We start from the raw sequence: 25,212 nt of genomic DNA, 5'->3' as shown, positions 1-25,212 counted from the left end.
AGACTGAGTTAGACTAAGGGTTTTAATGTAACAATAATATTTATTGATACGGGTTTAGAGTCTCCATTGCAACCAGCTTTTAGGAAACTCCCACTTGTTGAGTTTTGGTGTGGTACTAAAGGAACAAATCCAGAAGGCTATTAAAAGATTCTTTCCTTTTCCTATTGTCTATCTGTGAGACTAGATTTTCTTCAATATACTTTAATTGCAATTATATTTTAAAACTGATCGAACGTAGAAGTGGATATGAGAATCTGTCTTAGGCCAGATGTTAAAGCGATACGCAAAAATGTGGAGTAATACCACTTTTCTAACGAAAAGCTTTTTCGAAAATATAATTATTTTTCATAAAAATGTGTTACATTAAAATTTGATGCTATTATTGAAATGAATTAAAATACATATTTTATAAAATTCACCGTTTAAATTTCTAATGCAGTAAATGTTGCTAGATAATAAAACTTACTCAAACTAAAGCTCTTTGGGCTCCTCGGTACTGTGAAAGGGATCTTGAGACCAAAAGTTTGAGAATTCCTGGCTAAAATATAATTTGCTGTATTTCCTAATGAGATTTTTTTTGGGTTACTTTGCTTATTTAAATATGTCAGCCCTTAATTTATACATGCCCTGGACAGTATGGGCATTGTCTGTAAATACCAAAAAAGGATGTAAGTCCCTTGTGAAGAGTAATTAAATAAAATGTCTGTCATTGTAACTTACAGATCAGATAGCTTCCATTTTTTTCTTGAGTTTAGTCAGATTGTCTGTTTTGTTTGCCGTCCATCCACCAAACATGTGAATTAAGCAAATCCTAACCCCAGTGTCGTTCTCTGCCTGTTTCTGTACAGAACCACCACCTGTGGGGCTCGCGGGCCCTGTCACAGGTCTCCGTACTCTCTAGTGGTCAGGCCCAGTGTCAGACCAGGAAGGACCGACCTGCTTGTTCACCGTGTAGGTCACTTCCGGCAGTTGGCACTCGGTGGGCGTGTGTTGATAGGTGCTCCCTATTTGTGTACTCGCACAATGCCCCATTTTCTGTTGGAACGGTAGGAGGTAAATTGGGAAAAGTATTCATTTGCCTTATTTTGTGATTTCTTTTCTCATGGATGGCAGATTCTAACTCAAGAAATTTCTGGTGGGATTTTACTCTTGGCGGGGCTACTTCTAACGTAATAAGTTCTTAGCAAGGATGGGTGAGGGAATTCCGTTTTTATTGAGCAGCTGCTATGTGCCAGGTACTAGCAAGCCTCAATTAGTATCGTAGTAGCTCTCTAGGGTGATAGCTTTATCATGATGTTTTTATAGGTGATGGGACAGAGGAAGATAAAAGAGGCAAAAGAGCTGAAAAACAAAACAAAACAAGTAGCTCCGTGCCACGTTAGCTTCAAATCCAGCAGTTTATCTGCAAAGTGCCTGCTCTTTTCACAGTGTGAGAGAGCCTCTGTAACAGTCTGGGTTTTGGTAACATTGACGATTTTATATGGTGTGATTGTTGCTGTTGTGTAAACAGGTGGTTAAAGGACAGAGCAGTTTTGTATACGCTTGCATTTCCAACTTGTGTTTATGTATAAATCACAGTTTTTATTGGACATATTCATCTCCTTAGGTCAGAGACAAGATGGGGTAGGTAAAGGGGCACTGGATTGGAAGCCAGATGACTTTTCCTTTCTAAGTGCCATCCTTGACCTTTATTAGCTGTGTTATCTTGTTTGAGTCACTGGACCCCAGTTCCCTTATGGGTAAAACAGAGCCAATAATAGAAGGCCTTTCCCAGTGTACTTTGGCTGCTAGAAACACCCAATTTTGATAACAGTATTTGTGCAAAGGCTTTAAAAGCAGAGGTCTGTACTTATGGGGATAATTGGAAGTCCTGGTTCTCGCTGTCATATAAAAATTACGTAAATTATCATTACTGGTGTTCTCCTTACCCCTTGACTTCTGGGACTGCTTGAGACTATGACTCCATTCTTTTTTTTTATCAGATTAAGTCATATAAAATTGCTGATATTTGACTTTTTTATCTATAAAAAATGGCACCTTTATAGGGTTAATGCTAATACATTTACACATGAGTGCTTAACAAAAAAAATCAACCTATGTAATTGTACCAAAGGGAACATGGCAAAAAGTAACTCTAGATCTTTGTTATGTTTTCCAAAACAAACTTTTACTCTGGATTTTTTCAGGCTATCTTGATGCTATATGGTAATCCCTCGCAGCCAATTAAATGTTTTGTCTTGAAGAAGCACTAAAGGCAAGAAGGAGCTTTCCCTAGAATGGGTGGGGCTGACGTGGAGAGTTGGCTAGAGCTGAGAAAGGAGTTGCAGACGCTACTGTATATTTCAGTTATGTTCAGTGAGAGATCTATGTATTTGAATGGCTGTATATCTATGTCTGTGTAGAGAGATTTTCTCCCCTGAGTGCTTTAAGTGGGGAAAACTGGCAAGAAAGGTGCTAGGCATAAAAATAAATTAGACAACTTAAGAGACTGCAGTTTCTCCATTTAAAGAATCATTTGTTAAGAAGAGTCACAGCTTTTAAAAATACTAAATTTAGTAGTTTAAAATTCTTTTTGCGGTACATGGAGAGTTGCTCGTGATTGGCAAATTATCCTCTAAAACCCTGCCTTCCTTCAGTTGCGGTGTTCTTACAGTTCCTCTAGAAAATGGAATTCTTTAAACAAAAAGCTTTTACTTTTAGGCTGGAAAATAAACTGGAGTGGATTCTAAGCACACATTAAGTTTTAAAATATTAGAATTTACAGAATTTACTATTCAGTTGGTAGAAAAACAAACAGTAGAAGAAGTTCCACAAATTACATTCTTTGTCCTTGCCATCCCCAAATTATAACAAAAAACACTATCAATGCTTGATACCTAAATGTCTGTGAAATCTCAGAGGAAGAAATCAGAAGTTAAGAATCGAGAATTTGGAAATCAAAACTTAAGACATTAATAAAAACTAAAACAGCAACTCTCAGGCTTACTTAATTCCTGTTTCTTTCCTGTGAAAATCAATTGTGACTCACCATTAAATCCACACCAGCAGCCCAGGCATTTCAGAGAAAACTTTAAATGCTTCTTTGCATGAACTATTTCACCTTTCATTTCAGACTTTTTGTGAGGTTGTGGCCTCTTGTGCTCTTAAACCAAACCTTCTGTTGTTTTTTGTGTGTTTTTTTTTTCCTGTAGCATTTTAGTTTTTTTTACTGGCTTTTCTTAGCTCTGAGATTGCCTCATAACGCAGCTGTATCAGTCTTCTTTACCATATCCAAAACTGATTTTAAACTCAGTATTTACATGCATACAACACTGACTTACATTTTACAAGCAGTAAGTTTACAGAGTTTTAAAAATAGGAAATTCCTAAAGCTTAATGCCCGAGCCCATGACAGAAAAGCCTGCTTCTGGTGATTAAAAAGAACATTTACAGGGAAAAGTTAATTGTACTTAGTCCTTGAACTCGGAAAAGTAAATATCACCCTGTAAATCTGTCACGTGTCATTTCATCCATTGAAAAAAAAAAGAATTTAGGACACAAAAGCACAGAAAGCCATTTTACATTAGAAAAACAAATACTCTTTAAATATACTCTGCATTGTCTAGACTTACCAGTTTTTCCAGCCTCTTATGGTCTCTGTAGGCAAGATTGGGTCAGAAACTGAGTGTGACATCTGATGTTGAGGGAAATATACTTTGCTTTCTGCCTGGGCTGCTCGTGTTGACCAGTGGGAAATGCATTAGCTCTCAAACAAAAACATTTAAAGTGCTCTATGAAACGTTGACATCTCGCCAAAGGTTTGAATGTCAAGTACTGCAGATGTCCAGTCCTCTTTGGAGCCCAGCTCTGTGTGTGTGTTTAGTTGGATCTCATTTGTGCTTACAAGTTGTCAGGGTCTGACAAACAGTAAGTGGTATGAGACTGGGTACAGAGAGAAAGCAGAGGGGCCCCCAAGTGAGAGCCTCAGCCAGCAGGAGGCTGCATCTTTCCCATGCCTAGCCGTGACCTCTTCCTGTGAAGCGATTATGAGAATAGCTTCTGTATTTATTGGGAAGTATTTTTAAGTCGTAATTCACATGGTTTCAGCTAACTCCTTGAAACTTGTTGGAAACTTGCAAAATATTTGAGCCTAAAGCGGACCAGAACATTTCCCATTTCAGTAGCAGGGCAGGAAGTGGGGAGGGGGTGCAAGGAGGTGTGCACCTGAGCGTCTTGATCAGCGAAGGGCCAGGTAACTATCACATGAGAAGAGGGATTGAAAGGACTTGGGTGGTTGACCGTGTTCTAAGGGGTGGGCCTGGTGCCTGATGGAGCCTGGTCCATTGCAGCCATCATCCCGCCACATCCCCAGCCTGGAACTGGTGCTGTCGGGTCTCCTAGTCTTTCTTCAGTTTACCCTTTCCTCTTAAATCTGGTTTTGGAGCATCCCATTTGACCCCAGTTTCTGGGTTATTTTTTCATTTAACAAATTGTTGCCGGGACTCCGTACTCTTACATGGTACTCTGGATGAAGGCAATCTAATTTCTGTCTCGGGAGGAAGGGCTCAAGTCTCCTACATCCTGTCTACTTACTTTGAACTCACCCAATTTCGGACCTATTTCATCACCTTTACTTATCTTACCAGTTTCCCTCCCTTTGTATTAGGTGCCATTGTCATTCATGCTTATTATCATTATCCAACAAAATAAAACAGCCTCTCAGACCTCCCCTTGACGGTAAGTCCGTCCCTCTTGTTTGGTACTACTGGTCATCCAAGCGACAAACCATTAAATTCTTCTTCACCATCTCGTCCACTCTTAGCCAGTCAGTCACCAAAACTTGATGATTCCTTTTTTTTTCAAACACCTAAGTATTTCTTGTCTGTGATTCCCTACATACCCAAGGTCATTTTTGCCTGGATTCCCCACCCGTGGTCTATCTGCCCCCTCTGAGTGGAATCCCTCTACTATACAAGCACGGCCACTGCTTTCCGTGGATCCTTGTCACCGACAGCTAAGTTCATGCTGTTAAGCCGAGCAGACCTCGTGGAATGTGCTTAGACACTCATCTGCTGCACGGCTTGCCTTAAACTTCATGTTACCACAACACTGATGTGTTTGAACTTCCTGCAATTATTGGTGGCTCTTGCCTCCTTGCTTGGGCTTATGCCTTTTCATCTGCCTGGACTAACTCCCTGGAATAATTCTCTTCTCCTTTCATCTGGTTCATCTTGGACTTGAACTGCATTTCTAGAATTTCAGCCATTTATGTACTTCTCAATTTTTATTATATCCACATGCTCTCTGCTCTATTTCTATATGATTGTTGTTTACATGGAATCACCTTAAAAATTAAATGTTCAGCTTCAGTCTAAGCAAAAATATCATTGAAATGACATATTTTATGTGCTTATTTTAATTAAAATAATTCCATGACTGTTTAGTAAATTTGTCTGCATATGCTATATCCCAACTATTTCTCAAACCTGTGGAAACGCAACTTTCAGGCACAGTATGGCCTCCCCTTCCTCTGGGAAGCTTTCCTGACCCCACATGCTGGGAAAACTGGCCGAAGATACTATCGATCCTTCCATCCATTCTTATATGCATCTGTGCATCTAATCAATCAAGTACTGTTTAGTCAGTCGAGTAATAATTATAGTCACCTTCTGTGTGCAGGAGCCGTGGGAGTCCAGGGTGTAGCCATGAGTGATTAACCTGTGTTTTGAATTATCTGTCCTTTGTTTTTCCTCCCCATTAGATTGGGAACTGTTCGTTGAAGGCAAGGGCAATATTTTGTGAGTTTTGCATCTTCAGCACCTACCACTTTTACTCGTGGAATTAAAAGAATGCATAAGTAAAGATGTGTTGATTTCTTAATTTTCTCTTTCCTTCTAAGTTTCACTTATAACACTTGATGTGTTTCATAAATGAGGCTTCTAAACGTTGATAAGGGCTCGAGTAAAAGTTTATATGCTCACTTTTATTTTTGAAGGCCTGGTATCCATGATATAAAAATAAACAGTCATTTATAAATATTCAGTTTGATATGCAGGGATAGTTTTGTTTGTAATCCAGTCACTGCTAGAACTGGCTCAGATACAAAGAAACCTCGAGTCAAATGTGTATATTTTAATCAAAACCAGTACTTGGGGCTGTGCAGATCAAACTTGGTTCAATTTTATTGGATTAAATAATGATTGCAGTATTGAAAGGAACAAGTACTACATGGGAATGCCAAAGGAAAAAAACAATTTAAAGGAACTTGTACGCTTTTAATGGCATTACATTTTGTAAGCCGAAGAGAGAACTGGACATACCTAAAACTCAAATCTCTAAGTCTTTCGGATTCAACACTCTCGGGGAATTATAAAGAAAAACTATTGGCAATCCACTAGTACAAAGCTAAGGACTTGGGGAATCCTGAGGGCATGGCAGGAACCCTCAGTACCATGGTAACTATCAGTGTCTGCGATTTAAGAGCCTATCCAAAGCAGAAGAAGCCAGTTTAAACATGGAAGGTGGATTCCTATAAGCTAGATAATTTAAGAGGCACAACCTATTTTACTGTGTTGATGTTGATCACGTCTGTAGTTTCGCACTGTGCTAGAAACCACGAAGTGTCCCAGGGGGCTTCTACCCCTCCCCGCGCTCTCCAAGTGAAGTAGGATCATCACAGCAGGAGATGTGCAATTTGATGGGGTTTATGTTTTAGACCATGTCCTGTTTCCAAACACACCATCTGTTCTCTCCTCTCTGACCTTTGTCAGGTTGTTTCCTCTTCCATCTCTACCTGTTGACTTCTAGTGCATCGCTTAAAACCCGGCTCAGCCTGCGCTGTTTTTGGCGCTTTTCCTTCTCTTCCCACCAAGCGGGAAGGAATGGTTAACCCCTCTCTGAACTCCTGTAGTGCTTAATTTGAATTCTCATCAGGCCTCAAGATGTTGTGCTGTCTCACAGATGGTGATGGCTGTCTCTCCTGGTCTGGGAGAGACATGTGTGGTGGGCCTTTTGCTGATGTTCCCCAAATCTGTTATTCATGTAGTCACTTGGCATGTCGGGCGACAGGACAGGTTATTTTTCTGCAGCCTTTGTCACCGCATATTGCCAGCTTGTCTGGGCTGGCATCCTGGGCTTGGCACATTACCCCTTTGCTTAACAGTCCATGGGCACCCCGTCTCCTGAGATAGCAGCTCAGTGAGAAAGGAAGAGTCATAAACGAGAAGGTGTTTATATTTCATGAATGAGGACCGCCACTATTTTTCCTTCTTTCTTGTTTGCCTAGCCCAAGAAATGTAGACATTTTTAACATTTTAATTTCTTTTTGCTGGTAATTCAAATTAAACTGACTGAAAGTTTTTATCAAAGTCATGCATTTATGTACTTTCAGAAATCAAATGAATAGTAGCAGTCCCTGTCTTTTTCCTGTGCCCCAGTGGCCATCTCTTTCACTTTTTAGCTATAATATAATATAATTTTAGTCCTAAATTCCTACATAACTGACAGTTCGTGGCTTTCAGACATGTGTGTTGACTTCTTTCTGTAGAAGATGAAGATTTAGCTCCCTTACTTTCTGTGCTTCTCTCCTCCGAGATAATTATGTCCACAGTTTTTTAACAAATCAGTGTTCCTTAGTCATATTAAAGCTATGCAAATGTTATTCATAGCCGAGCTCTTCAGTTGCACTGAAAGGGATAGCAGTTCCCAGCCTCCTCTAGCGACCAGGAGAAACCGTGCTGTCTTGGCTATGAGGGCACATTTACTTCCCTCTGAGTCCAAGCTGCCCATTTTCCCATTTACACTGAGTTAAGATATGTAAACATGCTATGTAAATGTTAGGTCTTATTATCACTCCAATATTATAATACGAGCCAAACCTCATTTAGTCTCGTTCTTAGCTGTATGTGTCTGAATAATAAGCTTAAAAGTACTTTTGCCCACAGCTGTGTTTAGAGAACTATATAAAGTCCAGGTGTATGTTTATGTTTACAGCTTCTGCCAGGTAGATATTTCTTAGCATTATACCTCAACAGGCAGAGGAGATGTGTGTTGACAAGTCCTTGTTATTAATAATTTTCTGTTATATTTCACTGGAGAGCCCTTTTAGTTGATCACTTTTAGGCATTTTTCTTTTGGCAGCTTGCAGTTATTGGTGTCTTAGAAAAGTCACATACACTTCCAAAACTGTGTTTTTTATTCTTATCTTGCTAGTTGAAACTTCCCTGCTACCGGACGCCTAAATCAAGTTCTGATTCTTTACATGGCAGCTGTCTTTTGTAGTTTTCCCAGAAACCTTGTATTACACTTGAAAAGCAAGGCCCCTGATTTTATTCATTGAACCCTATAGACAATCGCTTAGAAGATGAAAACTTCTGAGTCATAATTAGGCAGGCTGGGGATTGGCTTGTGGAGGTGATGAGACTGTTGGGAGACCAATTTGATGTGAGAATAAGCAATCTGAGAAAAGAGCTAAGGGCCAAATAACTGAGAGGATGCAAGAGGAAGACGGAGACGCTCATTTATTTGTAAAAATACGATTTGTGGGATTCATATTAATTGGGAACCCTCATGTGTGAGAGTGTGACTCTCTAAACTTGTCATAGATTGAAAGGGGAGCGTGTCTAGATAATGAGCCTCCAGTAGAGAGAAAATCTGTGGCAGTTGAATATTGCTCAACAGAGGGATGTGGGATAGAAACAAACGCCCGCAGCAGTGGCTGTCCATCTGTGCTGTCATGTGCCTTTTCTATCCATCTGTAACTAACCACAGGCCTTTCTCCTGCGCCTGTAAGCCCCTCCTTGGGGGGTCTCCGCAGTCTATCAGAGCCTGCCCCTGAGATGAAACCTTTGGCCATCTTTGGCTAGAGTTTCATCCAGGACAAATGAAGAAAAAAATTACAGCAAGCTTGTCTACTACAGCGTGGAGACAAAGTCAGCGTTGGATTAGTCTGTGATTCTTTGCAGTTAATCATATATAACGTATTCAGAGTTACCGTTGGGTACAAAAGTGAGTTCTGCCTCTTATCAGCTTGGGGGACCTTGGGCTAGTTATGTAATCTTTCTAAATCTCTGTTTCCCATGTATGAAAAAGGCCTAGTATCACCGACCTCGTTCAAGTTGTTGGCAGGTGTAAATGAAGTAATGTGTATTTTCTTCCTGCCATGCTTTGCCCAGGCAGGCAGTCAGTACATGGTAGTGGCTCTTATTGATATGCTCACAGGCTAATTACTGCTTTATAATTTTCTTGAAATTGGATTGTTGTTGAACATATGGTCGATATAGAGCGCTATGCTTCTCAGTTGTAAATGTTGATTTTCATTTGAGGTCTTTGGCTCAGTAAAGATGGTTATGGGAAAACTCTCTCAGATGACATAGCCACACATAGCCCTGGAAAAAGTATTTCCAAATCATAAATGTAATCCCAGGAGGAAATAAGCAGCATGCAGTAGCCTGCTGAGCTCAAACCTTCAAAGACAGGCCCACGCGGGTGGTTTACCCTGTGGCTTAGCTTCCCGGGGCCCCTTAGGGAGCCCCTTTCCCACCCTGTTCCATCCCTAGTTTCACGCACCCCGTCTCCACAGGGAGGATGCCCCCTCTTTCTTCACTGCTGTCAACTGGAGAAGTTGTTAGGGTCCTGCTCTTTTATAGACAAAATGGGGGTTCCTGAAGGACCTCTTCACTGCCGGAAACCCCATCAGGCTGCTGCCTCCACAGGACAGACTGCAGCTCGTTATGCTAATGGCACAATTAAGCAACGACTAGATAAATCTCTCTTATTTCAAGGCCCAGGAGACGCCAAATGCTAGTAAAGGCAGGAAACATTTATTTTTCCTTAGGTAAGGAGAGCAAAAGTTCACATGAGCAGACCATTTTGTAAATATTTTGTTAGTTCAGCTCACTGCTTATTAATCCAGTCTGTTTTATTGTGGGAAATGTGAGAGGTTTTTTTGGGTTTTTTTTTGGTTTTGTCTTTTTTTAATGGGCCATAGGGAAAAAAATAATGTTCAAATTTAAGTGATCTCTTGTCACTTGCCAAACCTAGTATCATTTGTTAACTCCACGTATGAAGTATGTGCTCTTTGCTAAGAGGAAGGATGCTCACCCCTCCATTGGAGGCACGTAGTTTCAGAACACAAAACCAAAAAGCAGCACATGATACAGCTGCTTCTGAAATATCAGAAATGGTGTGGTTTTAAAAAGGAAATGATTATGAGAGATTGTAGACATTTTCATTCCAAGTTTTCCCAGAACCATTTGGAATGGTTTCTCTGACTTGGCCTGAAAGTCAGAGAAGGTCGAGTGTTTCTCTGTAGCTCTCATTCTGCAGCTTCAGTTTAATCCTCTTTTATCTGGATGCCAGTTGGCATGCTGTAATTAGTCTAAATATTTAACGGATCTTGCTACTACAAATTTATCTTTTAGGCAGTTGAAACATTTATTGACCTTGTGGTCCTGGGGGTGTGAGAGGCAGTCTGTGTGATTGGTTGAGCATAATGTCTCTGGAGCAGATTGCCTTACTTAGAATGCTGGCTAATGCGCATACTGGCTGTGTGTCCTTGGGCATGTTACTTAACCTCTCTGTGCCTCAACAGGTTCTTCCTTGGGATGAGCGATCCAAAAACAATGATAATGTCTAGCATCAAAAACTGATGTGCTCGGGCCCTTTCAGAGTCCTTTGCGACAAGTCTGGGTCTGTGCCTGCTGCAACGTAGGTGTGAACAGGAGCTGAGCTCTGCTGTCAGGTGTTTCTGTGCTGTTCTTCTCCAAGCTTTGCTTCTGCCACCTGTGAAACGGTGCTGATAATGGCGCTTCCCTGACGGGGTTGCTGGGTGAAGTAAGTGAAATAGTGCGCATGGAACGTACACAGTTTGTGGCACAAAGTATAGCTAATAATTATTAGTAGTATTTCTATTGATTTCTCCAAATTAAAATAATGTAATTGTATTCTGCTCCCCTCTGCCCCTTAATAGGGATATCTAGAAAAAGACTTGAGTGTTTTGATTCCTGGAGCATCCAACTGTGTCTTGTAGCTATATTGTCATTTAGACATGCAAATGGGACGTGAACACTTCATGTCAGTAGTAAGGTTTGGGGAACTTTGGGGAAAGGATGGACAAAAATGAGTAGAGTAAGGATAGAGATGATATTGTGATAATACGCTTTTTACTTAAATATGCTCAATGACTCAGTTAATTCCTCAATTTTAATGAGAAAATTGGGTTAAAAATGGTCTAAGACAGTGGAAATGTAACGGCTCTGTGCGATGTCAGAGGAATAGTGGATAGAGGGCGGGGGGGTTCACACAGTGTGAGGGATGTAAATGATAAATGTCTAAGTATTACTTTGTCTTGTGCACCTGAAACTAAAAAAAAAAAAAGAGTTCTTGGCCTTCTACGATGCATAAATATCATAAATTTGTTACTGTTACATAAAATTTCTTGTACATTATATCTGTTCTTGTGTTTTGTAGTTATTTGTTACAGCAAATTTCTTGTACCATAATATGTTAAAAAAATAAATGCTAAAATTCCTTTATAATACAAAAAAAAAAAAAAAAAAAGGTCTAACACCCTTTCCTCTGTAAAATTTTCAGGCTTATTGGGCAATTTTTGTAGTGTCTTTCTAAAAAGTTTGTCCAGACTCTGGTTCTAACATGTTCTAAAACTGCATATGTGTGTGTGTGGTTTCTCTTTTGTTCTGAGTGACAGAGCAGTAGAACCATTTTATTTTTCCTATAGAAATCTTAAGTAGAACCCTAGTGGATAAAAAAGATGAAAGTGTAGCCTACCTGCTCAGTCTCTACGTTGTTGCCCCCAAGATATATCTGTGATCCCCTATGGCTAAGGAATCGTTTGAAAACTGTCACTGTAGATCTTTCTTTTAGAATAAGCCTATCCCACAAGTTGCAGCTATGTTAGTAGATATTTTAAGAATTCAAAACCAGTGTGTAGTCCCTTTTGTTTATTTTTGCTGTTGTTTTTGCCTGAGGAGACATATTCAAAAAAATATTGCTGGGAGTGTTAGGGTTTCTGGTCTTACATTTGAGTTTTTAATCCTTTTTGAGTTTATTTTTGTATATGGTATAATAAAGTGGTCCAGTTTCTTTTTTTCTTTTTTTTTGCACGTAACTATCCAATTTTTCCAACACAGGCAACCTTAGTGTCCCTTGGTAGGTAAATGGATAAAGAAGAGTGAGTGTGTGTGTGTGTGTGTGTGTGTGTGTGTGTGTACAGGTATATATGCATATATACATATGCGTGCATCCATGTATATATGTATATAATAAAATATTAGCCATAAAAAAGAATGAAATTTTGCCATTTGTGACAAAATGGATAGACCTAGAGAGTACTATGCTGAGTGAAATAAGTCAGACACAAAAGGACAAATATCATATAAGCTCACTTATACTTGTATGTGGAATCTAAAGAACAAAATAAATGAACAAACAAAACAGAAACAGACTCATAGATACAAAGAACACATTGATGGTTGCTACAGGGGAAGGATGTAGGGGGAAGGGCGAGAAAGGTGAAGGGGAATAATAGATACAAATTTCCAGTTATACAATCAGTAAGTCACAAGGATGTACTGTACAGCATAGAAAATATCATCAGTATTGTAAACCTTGTATGGTGTCAGATGGTTACTAGACTTTTCATGGTGATCACTTTGTTAGGTATATACCTACATAGTGAATAACTATGTTGTGTGCTTGAAAATTGTATAATGTTGTTTATTAACTGTATTTTAATAAAAACATAAAAGCATATCTGGAAGAGCAAGAGAAAAAATCCCCAATGAATTGACCTTTAGGAGTCAAAATGGAGATATCAGGTAACAAGAAGACTGTTACTGATCACTATGGTCCCTTTTCTTTAGGAAATTCCAGTGTCAGCACATGTACAACACCAGGGAGACAACCAGTTAATTCAAGCCTGGGTTTCCTTTCTGCTTTAAAAGCCTCTGGGACCATCCCTGGTTGGTTGGTGTGGGGCCAGCAGGCCTGTGTGTTGCTGTGCCTGGGCCAAGAGGTAGGGGTGTTCCTTGTTACCCTCAGCCCCTTCCTAGGACAATGTGTGATACTTCCTGGGTCAGATGTCTTTATAGACAAGAGTATTTAAGACTGAGACAACCTCCATGGAGTCTCGTGGTCGAGTGCTGTATTTGCATGGATCCCCCTCTGTGACTTGGCTGGAATACCTACCAGCTGTGCGCGTCAGGCATGTCTGAGGGGGGCCTGGAATCCCGAGAGCCGTTGGGCCAGCTCTGTTATCCAGCCTGCAGGTACATGTGGGCCTGCGAGCCCATGACAGTGCTTTCCCTATTTTATAGGTATTTGGTGAGTGCACACATGTTTTGTTTAAAAGAGTTACAAGTTTTTGACGAAGATATTTATTTCCCTAATGATATATGTATTTATGTGTATATTAAATACATAATTATGTATATATTTGTTATCAATAATTAATAAACTTATTTACCCCCTAAAAGCACTTGGTGTTGCTTTGAAATGGAATGACATGGCAAGAAATGTGCACCTGAGGTATTTGACTTGTTTAACTCTTTTTGTTTGAGTTTGATTAGTTACTGTGCTGTCGGACTGACCACACCTCAGCTCTCTTTGAGAACAATACACTCTGTAAAGTGCTGTGGACATCTGGTCTCTGTTCAGAAGTACATACTCCTTTCAAACTGTGGCATGTTTTTCGTCTTGCCTTTAAGATTTGGGAGAACCTTTCTGATCTGAGGTGCATTGCCCCAGGAAATACTTTCAAAAAGATTTCATTTACCACAGGCTTAACCAAAACCAATGGATAGGGTGACCTTATACTTCGTTATTCAAACTGGGACACTTTTGCAAGTAAAACCAGGTATTGTTAATTACAATTACACCGTGACTACAGGAGTGAACTAGGTCTGTCCTGGGCAAACAGAGACATAGTTCACCTTAGGTACTTGGAATGGTTAGAACAGAAATTTTGAATACCCCAAATCTTTTGAAAGTCTAGACCTTAAAATGAGTCTCCAGGCAGATGGACAGATGTACCTTGTCTCTTTCGTAGAGAATGCTGCCATGTAGAATTGGCATCTACTGAGAGTAATTTATTGAGCATCTACTATGTATAAATACTCAGTGCTAGCCTTTACCAGGATTCTTTCATCCACCACTCAGAAGGGCCCATTGCTTTTCTAAACACATGTCCTGGCTTACAGTTTAGCCCTAGTGGGTTTTTTTCCCTTGGCTCTGTTTATTCTTTTTTCTAATTCTGATACCTTTATGATGTCCCTGATTGTTAATCCATCCTATTTTCTCCCTTCTGTAATCCCTGTATGTTAATGCTAAATTATTTAGAACCAAATCTCTTTTTTGTTGTGTGATAAATATTCCAGATTTGTAAGCACTCTAACGGGAGATCAGGGCATTTTCAATTTTTCTGTCGACTGCATCATTCAGCTCCCTGCTGGGGATATATAGTGCGTCCTCACTGTATTGATGGGGGTGGCTGGGGGGGGGGTGTCACTGGTGGGGCTGGGGTAGCAGAGGTGAGTTTATTTCAACTATAAAAAGAATGAGGGCTATTCAAATTAATGGACGTGGTGTTTGAAAATGGTGAACAGAGCCAAAACACCGTCTAGCTTAAAATTGTATGAGTTGATATTACCAGAACATACAGTGAACTCCTGTTCACCTCTTACTTCCTTTTTAACCCAGCTCTACTGACATCTTTTTAAAGTTAGTTTCTAATGACAATTTATCTAAGTACAACTCAGTACTGACCAGCTTTGTTCCTTGATGATCACTTTCCTAAGTGTGGCGGCATTAGGACCTAGTCTGTAAAAAGCAATAAACTCCTTATTTGTGTGAATGACTGCAATCATTTCCCCCTGTTCAAAATACCATTCCTGCTGCACTTGTAGTCAAACTACGTGATAGTCAAAGCTCAGACAGCAGCAACACACATTTGTCTTGATCCTGAGGGCCTCACATCCCTTCTGCTGGTCTTCCGTTTCCATCTCCCCCGAGTTGTTTGAGGGACTGGATGTGTCTGGCCCCTTTCATTCTGTGTGTTTCAGGTCAGGCATTGTCTGGTGCTCCCTGTGTGTTTAATGACCGAATGACCTTGGCTTTGATTCTTTTGATGGGAGCGTCTTGATATTCAGATCCCTGTTTTATTCATACATTTAATTCTGAAACAACAGAAAGGTGGAATTTTTGAAACTACATTATATTCTTTCTCACCCTCATTTGAAAATGTCTTTATATGGGAGAGATTAGGGAGCTGTCTTGAATGATTGGATGCTGGAGAGACCAAAAGAAAAGGCGCCAGTGGTAGTGATGGTGGAGGTATATCCACAGCCACTGTTTTATACTAATATTAGAGCTAGTTTCTAATTTACCTAATGAGGTGTTTGATAAATATTTGCCAAATTGAAGTTGCCAAGTTGAATTCAACTGATAGTCAAGTGTAGCCTACCCAGAATTTTAGAAGGTGGGAGGGTAGGTGAGAAATAGCCACTAGTTTTCTTAACATTAATTCTACTAGGGAGGTTGGTTGCTTACCTGAAGGAAAAAGCCAAAATGCCCACAGAATTCCTTAAGCCAGTAATTCTCAAAGTGGGGTTGCTGGACCCCGGGCCAGTAGCAGCAGCATCTGAGAACTTGCTAGAAACATCCTGGCTCCTTTTTATGTCCTGGATTACCCCAGACCCATCCACCCCAGAAACCAAGTCTGGGGTGGGCCCAGGGCTATGTGTTTAAACAAGCATGTTAAAGTTTGCGAATGGCTATAAACCAATAATTTGTAGCAGCTTTATGTTGTGACGACCTTTCAGAATTTGATGAAAACCAGAAAGCTAGAAAAATGCACAAACACATTATATATAAACAATAGTAGGGGAATGTGGGAACCCCTGATTAAGTACTCTGGTATAAACTGCGTATTTCAGTTTTCTGAATATATCCTATTAGAATTATTAGAGTCTTAAGTCACACACCAGGGACTGTTTAGAGAATTTGATTATTACTCATTTTTAGTACCAGGTGTAGCCTTGGCCTGTGGTTTGCCCCTAACTTTTTTCATGGAGAGCTTGCACCTTGAGATCTCTCCAGACATTAATTCCAGGCCCTCTGTGAATGTCAGCAGGTCCCAACACCTGTTTGCTCAGCCATAGACTTGACATAGTGGAAACTTCTGGCAGTCACCCACCCAGCCTGCGAGTGAGAAGGGAATTCAGTGAAGACTACTTTCAACAACTTAATTTTCTAAAAAATTACCTAAGGAATGCATGGGCAAATTAGGAAACATAGAAAAGTGAAAAGAACAAGATTGAGATCATTGGAAAACGTATTCTTGGGTAACCAATTATTTTGTTGTAAATGGTGAAATAAGTGAAAAAAGAGTCACTTGATGACTGACAGTAGAGGGGAGTTTGTGCCTCCTGGTTATGCACTGCAATGATGACAGTATTAATAATAATGCCTAATATTTATTGAGTTTTTATAACATAGCGGATACTGTTGTGAATTCCTTATTTATATGACCTCATTAAAACCCGATAGCTGGTGTATGAGATAAGTACTGTTAATGCACCCCAGTTAAATAAGGACAGTGAGGCACAGAGGGGTTAAGCGTCTTGCCCAAGTTCACATGGATGGTAAGGCATGGTTCTCTGTCTTAAATATGTGCCCTCTGCTGATCCTGCAGGATGGTAAGATGACACTGCTGTGAATTCCTGTCCGGTGGTGCTGGTGGTGGTGGAGAGGAGACCCATGCATGAATGCAGTGGGGCTGAGGGATGCGGAGTAGGACATTTCTGTATGGGTCAGTGGGTACAGAGGTGGATCAACAAGTCAGGAGTGTGCACAGGGCCTATGCTTTTAGGGTGCCCCAGCACCCTTTAGTGATAGGGCTTGCCATCAGCCTCACCTTGAACTATCTCCCATTCCTTTGTCATCAACATGTGGAACTGTTCAAAGAATGCCTGCTGACTGGAACTTTCCTAGTTTGCCTTAAAACGATGAGCATCTGTTTAATTTTAAACTGGATAACATTACATTTTCTGTGCTGAAGATTCACAAACAGCTGGAACCAGACGGAAATGTGCAAATGTGGCATTCAGAATTTGCTGCTATAATGAGGGCTGACTGAATTATTATCGGTCACCGAGCCTTCAAATAATACTTGTTTGCAGAGTTGCCTTGTACTTTGATCTTGAGTTTAATGCCAATTTGGGTCACTATCAACTTTGCAAAATGTCACGAGCTTTGTATGTTCCATCATTAATTTAATTTTCCTTAAAATTATTTCCCAGAACACTAAGTAGACATTTTCCTTAATGTTATTTGAAAGAAAGAATCCAAGAGCAGATTGGTTTAATACACTCAGTGAATAAGGATTCATCTCTGAGAGATAAGTTATAAGACTGTGGGCTACAGAGTTAGACTTCCTGAATTCAAATCTACCCCACCCCCCTGCTTATCAGCTGTCTGAGTCCGGCTAAAATATTACTACTTAATTCATGTGTTGAATAGGAATGACTGTATTCTATAGGATTGTTGTAAGAATTCAGTGAGATAGTATAAAGCTTTAGTGCAGTGCCTAAAGTGTGGAAAGCCCTCAATAAATGTTAGTAATTATTAAATAGAAAGGCAGATAACCTGTCAGCAGAGGTTGAGCTCTCTTACCACTGCTCCCAGCCCCCTACCCACTTAGCAGTATAGCTAGGTGACTTTTCCATGTCAGATTTTAAAGCTCTACCTTTTTCTTTAGAATAGTTGCACACTGTCCCATGGAAGGAAGGAATCGTGATGTGACCATTTCTCTATTATTGATATTTGGGTTATTTCATAGTTTCTTCCTCATTATAAACATCTTGTACTTTTATTTCCTCGCTCTCTTCTACGAATGCAGAAGAACTCTCCTCAGAACTTTGAGGGTTGTGTTTTGAGGTTGGTCTTTTGTACTACTGCTGTAATTGTTTCATTATTTTGTAAGGACTTGTTTGGTGGGGTACCAGGAAGCGTTTGTACTCAGTGTAAAATAATTATTGGATATATTGACCTATAAACTGAACTGAACTCTTTTCACGAGGGCAGTAGGAGCGCGCTTTGTCAGATAAGAAAGAGGAAACCACCTAAGAGCTTTTATTGAAAACTTCCTATGGCCTTTGTAAGTTTATTACCTAATAAACCTAAACTCATTAGCTGATACATAATTGTGTAAAATGCACATAACCCAATATGGAGAGTTTTCTCATTAGTATTTGATGGAATACCTTTTCCCTGAAATTGTTCCTCCTCAATTGCAGTTTAATTTGGGCATTTAAAAACTTCTCTGAGTCATAATCAATGCTGGGAAGCAGAAGTATCTTACCTAGCCCTCCTGCCTCCACACCCCCCCGACCCTCCGCCTGTCCCAGTCTCTTCTCTAGCCAAATACCAGAGGGTTCCCTAAGAACACAAAGCACGACTTGGTACTCCTTTACTCGAACCCACTGGGAAGGTGGATTGAAAGAGGGTTTCCCATCACACGTAGAGTAAAATGCAGATTTTGGTCCTGGCCTGCGGGGCCTCTGACCTGGCTGCACTCCTTGCTTTCCCTGTCTCGCCCCCTCTGCCTGGCTGCTTGCGGCTGACTTCCAACTTGTCAAATCCGTGGGAACCTTTGCATATACTCCTCTTCCCTCTTTGTCTTATTTCATTCAGGTTTCCTGTTCTGATCTCTCATTGTTGTGTTTGCACCAGAGCCCCTCATCCGCTGGACACTCCCAGGATGTCCCGGCCCAGTTCTGCCTGGTGGGTGGGTGGGTGGGTCTTCCTCACAAAGTTACTCCTTGTGTTGTGTTAGTTATTCGTTTATTGTGTGTCTTCCCCCAGGATTATAAACCCCTGAAGTCAGGCACTCTTATTCTGCTGCGTCCCAAGCACCTAGAATAGTGCCGGGCACAGAGAACTACTCAATAAATACTTATTGAACTAATGAAGGAATAAAGGAAGCAGGGAGGTACTTGTAGAATATAATGTATGACGCTGTTTTGGGGGACTTTGGTCTGAATACTGATCACAGAAACTAAGAGTGGATCTGCTAACTTTGAAGAGTTCAGAGAAACTGTCAGTGTTTGAGTTTATTTTTTAGAGCATAGACATGTAGTTTCTGAGAATTTTTCAAAAAACAGAAGTACTATGAATTGATTTTTCATCTTTGAGCATCGGTATCTTCTGCTTCTTTATTTTACTCTCGTATTTACATCTTATCTCCTGAAAGACTTTTGAGTCATCGGTTTCATCTTCTCAAATGCCCACGGGCAGGTGGGGGCCCCCCTTTGTCTCCCAACCCCCCTCAAATTAGTGATGACAATTTTACGGTACATTCAGAGTTCCTTCTCCCTGGAGGAGTAGGGCATATATAGCTGGCTCATTTAAGAACACCCCTCTCTGTAAGGAAGAGTCTGAGAGTGGTTTCAAATAGTTTCCCGCCTGGTTTCTGGGAAGGTCTCAAGGGCTTTCCCGGAAGCATTCCAGGGAGGCTTGTGTAATCTCCATCTCATCCTCATCAAGAGCGAAACGTTTCTGTTGCCATCTCTCTGATGCATTAGTGTTCCCTGTAAGATTTTTTTTGCGTGGGAGTTTCTTCCAATGAGTAAAAAAATGTCCAAACACCTGCAATTGAGGAGGGTCTTTTTCCTTTCTAGGGGATACTGGGAGGGCTTGAAACAGGGCCCGTGTCTCTGAGATTCGAAGGGGTCAGACAAAGGCCAGGGCAGCCTGTTCTGGACGAGGCCGACTAGGTGTGACCCAAGAAAACATTTGATTGTTGTCTGTGCCTTGAACTTAATTACAGGAGTCCCTGAGCCACTGGCATAGGTTTTACTAGGCAGGGTGCCATCTTACTTTGCCCTCTTTCAGTTCCTCTTTTCTCCTTCGGGCTTCTGTTTGTGGTACAGCAGTGCTGTGGAAACTTTGCTAATGACTGCTCATGGCGCTGTGCATTTGGGGAAGGCTCATCTCATTTCTGTTAAATACAATAGGTCCTTGAGTAACATCGTTTTCGTTAAATTGTTTTTCATAGTTTTGTTATGCCTTAGGAGCTTAACCTTTTATGTACATCAGTTAGCTCATGGTAAAATTGGTTTTCTTCTACCTTCTTTGGCTTAAATGTGTAGCACCTAGCAAAGATGTTAAGTGAGGACTTATTATAATTAGTTTCCCTTTGATATCCTCAGTTTCCAAGGCATTCAAAACTCTCTATTAAAATGAGAACATGAACTTATCAAAGTCACAATGTAAACAAATTTGTGAAATATTTGAACCTTATCACTGAATGTATCTGGGGAGCACAAACATAAGAAACTTTTAGGCTCATATTCACAGTACCACCCAATGGAGGGCAGTTTATTGCAGACTGAATGAATTTGACATTAAACACAGGTTGCCTAGACTCTAGACATTCTTAGAATTCTATTTGTACAACAGCACTTGTTCTATAATTGCATAATCTTTTTTGTTTTTGTTTTTTGTTTTGGTTGATACTTTTTACTTCCACATTAGTCTTAGTTATAGCACATGGTGGGGGTGCAGGTGTGCTGAGTTGTTTTCCTTGAATATTCTTTTGTATTCTAGAACCTTGAAGATTTTAAGTAAATGAAGGAGTCAATGAGTAAGTGACATGAACAAATCAGTGGAAGGAATTCCAGCCATAGAAGAAGAGCTTTGGGACTTAGTGGACTGGGACAGGGAAAAATAAAGCAGAAGGCAATTGGTTGTCTGGTAAGAAGAAAGTCAAGAGTCAGAACCAAAAAATTGCTGTAGACATTCTCTGAAGGAAAAGCTCCTTTCTTCTAGGCAGGAAGTGGTATGCTCATGCTTTTCATGCTATTGAATTCTCTGTAACTTTTACAAACTCACTACTCATTGAAATCAATCTAGTTTCTTGTGGGGTGCCTTCAATGTGATTTAAAATGGATTTTAGGAAAAATTAGGATTTATATTTCACAGCTAATATTGAATTATAACAGTAAATGCTGTAACATGCAAGAGAACTTTTCTAATTAAGTATTGTTTAGGTAGAACATTCTGGAGTGTATTTTTTGCATGTTAGAGTTTCTTAGATTCTTTAAATAAAACGTTTATTTTGACTATTATTGGAACTATTAACTAAACACTTCATGGAATATCAGTCTTAAGACAATATTCTTTACTGGGAGTTGTTGCTGCTTTGATTCATTTGACCTTCAGCTGTGGAAATGATTGTACATTTAGGATGGTATAAAAATACTGGAGTGCTATTAAGGAAATGGGGATAATTGAAATACTTAATGAGAAAAGGAATTAAAATGCGTAACTTAACCAAATTCAAGTAGCTAGACACAAAACCATCTTTTCTCTCTAAAAAGAAATAATAGCAGGTTTATATGGTAGTTACTCTTCTTCTATTTTACACTACATTCTAAGCAATTATTGTTCATTACTTCCAAGAAATGTTAGCTTGTGAATCTGGGTAATCACTAAAGAATATGTGCAAGCTACAAATGAGGACGTAAGTTCTTGTAAACAGTGTGCCTATGGCAGTTTCTCATTTGTAGTGTGGAAACTTAAGAGCTAAAGTGGAGTAATAAGAAATGAACCTTACTCAACAATGAATGTGTTTTGACTCAATACTGTCAAGGACGCAGCTGTCATAATACAGTTCTTCAGAATAGTCCCTTCATTTCTTAGTATGTACATTGTTTTATCAACTGCATTGATAAATACATACAAAATTCTCTATGATCCTAGTTAATTTATTAATTTCTCCACACCCCAATAAAATGGAAAAGAGTACTTTTACTCTTCTCAGTCTTGCATTTTCTTAGTAAAATCTTAAGGAAATAGCTTGAAATACTCTATTTTTAAGACGCATTAGATCGTTGAAAGTAAACTGACATCTTAAGCTGCTTCACCATAGAGCTGGGAGGACTATAGGTGCAGCTGGGCCCCTTGTTAACTCTCTAGTCTTGACTTCCTGTTGAACTCTGTGGTAACCACCGTGGGGGGGAGGGCAGTGGAAGGGATGCAAATAAAGGGAGAAGCCATGTTGGGCTCCTTTCTTCTTCCCATGGGTGTGGCAGGTCGGGAAGACTGGCCCAGGAGTGTGCATGCATTCTGGTTTTTTGTTTTTTGTTTCTTTTCCTGAATAAACCGTTTTCTTTTGGTGGACTATCTGGAGAATTATTTGGGCAGTCAACAAGATAATAGTCTTTATCTGAATAGCAGGAGTAATTCTCTTAATATGTTTTGTGTTGGCATGTCTTCCAGAAGAAATATTAGTAAACATTTTTTTAAAGTCATCTAAATCTTATAAAACAATGTGAGTGTTTTAGGCTATAGAAAATATGTCCCCTGCGAGTAATATTTTTAATATTACTTTTTTTTAAAGTCAGTTTTCAACAGAGCTGCTGTGAATCACTGATTATTTTTATGGAGCCTAATTCATTAAGGAGAATTGAGTCTACACTAATGACGTTGTAATTGTTCTAATGTATATTCAAAAAAGAAGAAACTGATTGTGAGTAAACTGTTTTCTGTGCTGGGTTAAACTGTTACTTGCACAGAAATGGAAACTTCGGATCATCCCTGCCCTCGTCAGAAGTTTGTCGTAAGGCGGGGCCTTAGCACCAGTTCTAAGTGGATACTTGGGATTGTTCCATTGGGTTTCCTTCATGACTTCATTCCTATTAGTAGGTGTTCTATGCAGGATGTTACCGAGGCTGAACACAGGCCCTTCCACAATACATTACTTTCAAAATACATTGCTCTTAACTTGTAAAGCATTTATAAGTGAATGAGCAATGTTTATAGAGCACTTGTTCTACTCCAGAGATCTATTACCAGATGAAACGGGGGAGTCAGAGAAGTAATGCAAGATGGTCATAGACCTAAATATAAAACTGAAACCATGAAGATTCTAGAGGAAAACAGAATATCTTTTCAACCTTGGTTAGGCAACAGTTTCTTAGAATACAAAATGTGCTAATCGTAAAATAAAAAATCAATAAATTTTACTTTATCAAAATTTAAAACTTCAGTTTTCATTAGACACCATTAAGAAAATAAAGGCAAGTCACAGAATGAGAGGAAATATTCACAATATTTATCTTGGTTAATGGACTCAGACTGTTTAAAGAACTGTCATAACTCTAATAAAAAGACAAAGAACTCAATTAAAAAAAAAAAGCCAAGAATCATGAATAAACAATTCACAAAAGAAGATGTTTGACCAAAGAACACATGAAAAGATGCTCAGCATCATTAGTCAACAGGGAAATGCAAATTTAAATGATGAGATACTACTTCACATTCATAGAATGGCAACAAAACAAATACCAAAAAAAAAAAAAAACAACAACAAAGAAATAAACCCAAAGAAAAACCAACTGACGGTACCGTTGACAAGGAAATTAAACAATGAATACTTTCATACATTTTTGGTTGGAGTATAAAATCGTAAATATACTTCAGAAAATGGTTTGGTAATTTCTTAACGAGGTTAAACATATAGCTAACAACCTTAGAGCTAGTAATTTAACTCCTAGGTGTCTACCTAAGAGAAATGACAGCATATGTCCACAAAAAGACTTTGACTAGAATGTTCATAGCAACTTTGTTCATAATAGCCCCAAATTGGAAACCACCCAAATGTTCATAAACAGATTAAAATGAGTAAAGAAATTGTGTGTACTTAATTGTGGTAGACTTATAGAATACCACTCAGTGATCAAAAGGAATGATACATGCCAACAATATGGATAAACCTCAAAACATTTTGTTGAGCAAAAGAAGTTACACACAAAAGGGGCATTACTGTGTGTTTCTATTTAAATGCAGTTCTACTACAGGTAAAACTATGCTCTAGTGACAGGAACCAGGAATGTTGACACCTACACCTTTGCCTGGAAAGGAGCGCAAGGAAACTTTGTGATGGAAATACAGCAATTGGGGTGGTAATTACATGGTGTCAAAACTCATTGAATTTACATTTAAAATCTGTTTTCCATTGTACTGTGTGTAGTTTATACACCAACATAAATTAAATGAGGAGAGAAAATAAAGGTGTAGAACTTGCCCTTGGAGCAGTAAGGGTGTTAAACAGACATGAAGCAGATTGTAAACTACATGTAAGTGGTATAGGACATTGGAAAGATGGCAGAGACGGCAGGAAGTATGCGCTGCGTGAGTTCTCAGAAAAAGGCAGTCAAACAGGCAAGGCTTTCTGGGCAAGAGATGGTTCGTGTTGTGTTTTGAAGATGGAAAAAATGGTAGAGATTGGGGATTGGAGAGAAAATATTTCAACTAGGGTCAAGGTCTCAGGTCAAGGGGTCAAGACAAGAATAAAAGACATGCTTTGAAGTCAGTAAACGTATTAATTGAAGTTGTTTTCCTTCTCCGTATATCACTTCCCAACCCTCTATTGCTGTACCATTTTCCTCTTTCAAGACTCAGCCTGTTTCTGTTTCTTTTGTTCACTAGATGCTCCATCATTGTGTCCTGTATTTTTTTCTGAACTCCGATTTTAACTCCATAGTGTAGCACTTATTTTTTCTCAGGTACACTTATTTTTTCTCAGGTTTGAAGTGTTTCCTGGGGGAAGGTAGCTTTTTCTCCACTGCCCCAACTAAAATGATGAGTCCACGATCAAATGCTGGTGAAGATTCTTTGGGTGGAGGTTTGATAGATGTGCAGGAGAGGGCATCTGTTGGACTGTGAATTTGCTGTACAGTCAGTGCATGCAGTCAATTAGTTATCAGATACTGTGATAACTATCACAGTTGTTCTTCTCAGGTAGGTATTTTTATTCTGTTTATACTGATGAATAAGCTGAGCAGGCAGAGGTTAAGTGACAAGCTGGAATTTGAATATCTCTTTGGTTTTCACTGTTCTTGTAGTCATCAAACCACTGTGCTATGTTACTGAGAAATATGATGGTGATGACATCAATAGCCATTGATTGTACTCTTATGCCAGCCGTGCTTTGGGCACTGTCTACGTATTAATTCATTTCATTTCCGTAGTGAGGGAAATAAGTTATTAATTTATCAAAATCGCATATGGGTAAGGGGTGTGAAGTAAAGATGTGAAACCAGGTAGTCATTCTAGAATGACTCTTTATTCTTATTATTATGCTCTATTACTGGGCTTGGTAAACTTAGGGTCTGCTTTGTCTCCCTTAGAGCATGGCATACACCGTTTGTTAGG

General features: G+C 39.5%; 2 protein-coding genes across 19 annotated transcripts in view; one reads left to right on the top strand and one right to left on the bottom strand.

Annotated features, from left to right (window-relative positions):
* Positions 1-25,212, top strand: part of MED12L (mediator complex subunit 12L) — a 319,885-nt gene that overhangs the window by 134,994 nt on the left and 159,679 nt on the right. The window lies entirely within an intron of this gene.
* Positions 1-25,212, bottom strand: part of P2RY14 (purinergic receptor P2Y14) — a 48,107-nt gene that overhangs the window by 16,851 nt on the left and 6,044 nt on the right. Inside the window, exon 1 of one of the 4 annotated variants that reach the window (XM_074333635.2) lies at positions 3,612-3,823. The exons of 2 other annotated variants lie outside the window; for them this stretch is intronic. In XM_074333635.2, coding sequence (XP_074189736.1) covers positions 3,612-3,673 — 62 coding nt within the window. In that variant the 5' untranslated portion in view covers positions 3,674-3,823. Of the gene's footprint in view, positions 1-3,611; positions 3,824-25,212 lie in introns of those variants that run through there. One more of the 4 variants, XM_019748879.3, reaches the window with a different exon arrangement.

This window comes from Rhinolophus sinicus, chromosome 17 (genome assembly GCF_057876585.1).
Source record: "Rhinolophus sinicus isolate RSI-liver-muscle chromosome 17, RSI-T2T, whole genome shotgun sequence".
In the NCBI taxonomy this organism is placed as follows: domain Eukaryota; kingdom Metazoa; phylum Chordata; class Mammalia; order Chiroptera; family Rhinolophidae; genus Rhinolophus; species Rhinolophus sinicus.
Note: the sequence above shows the minus strand (reverse complement) of the source record. Positions and strands in the feature narration are given on the sequence as shown.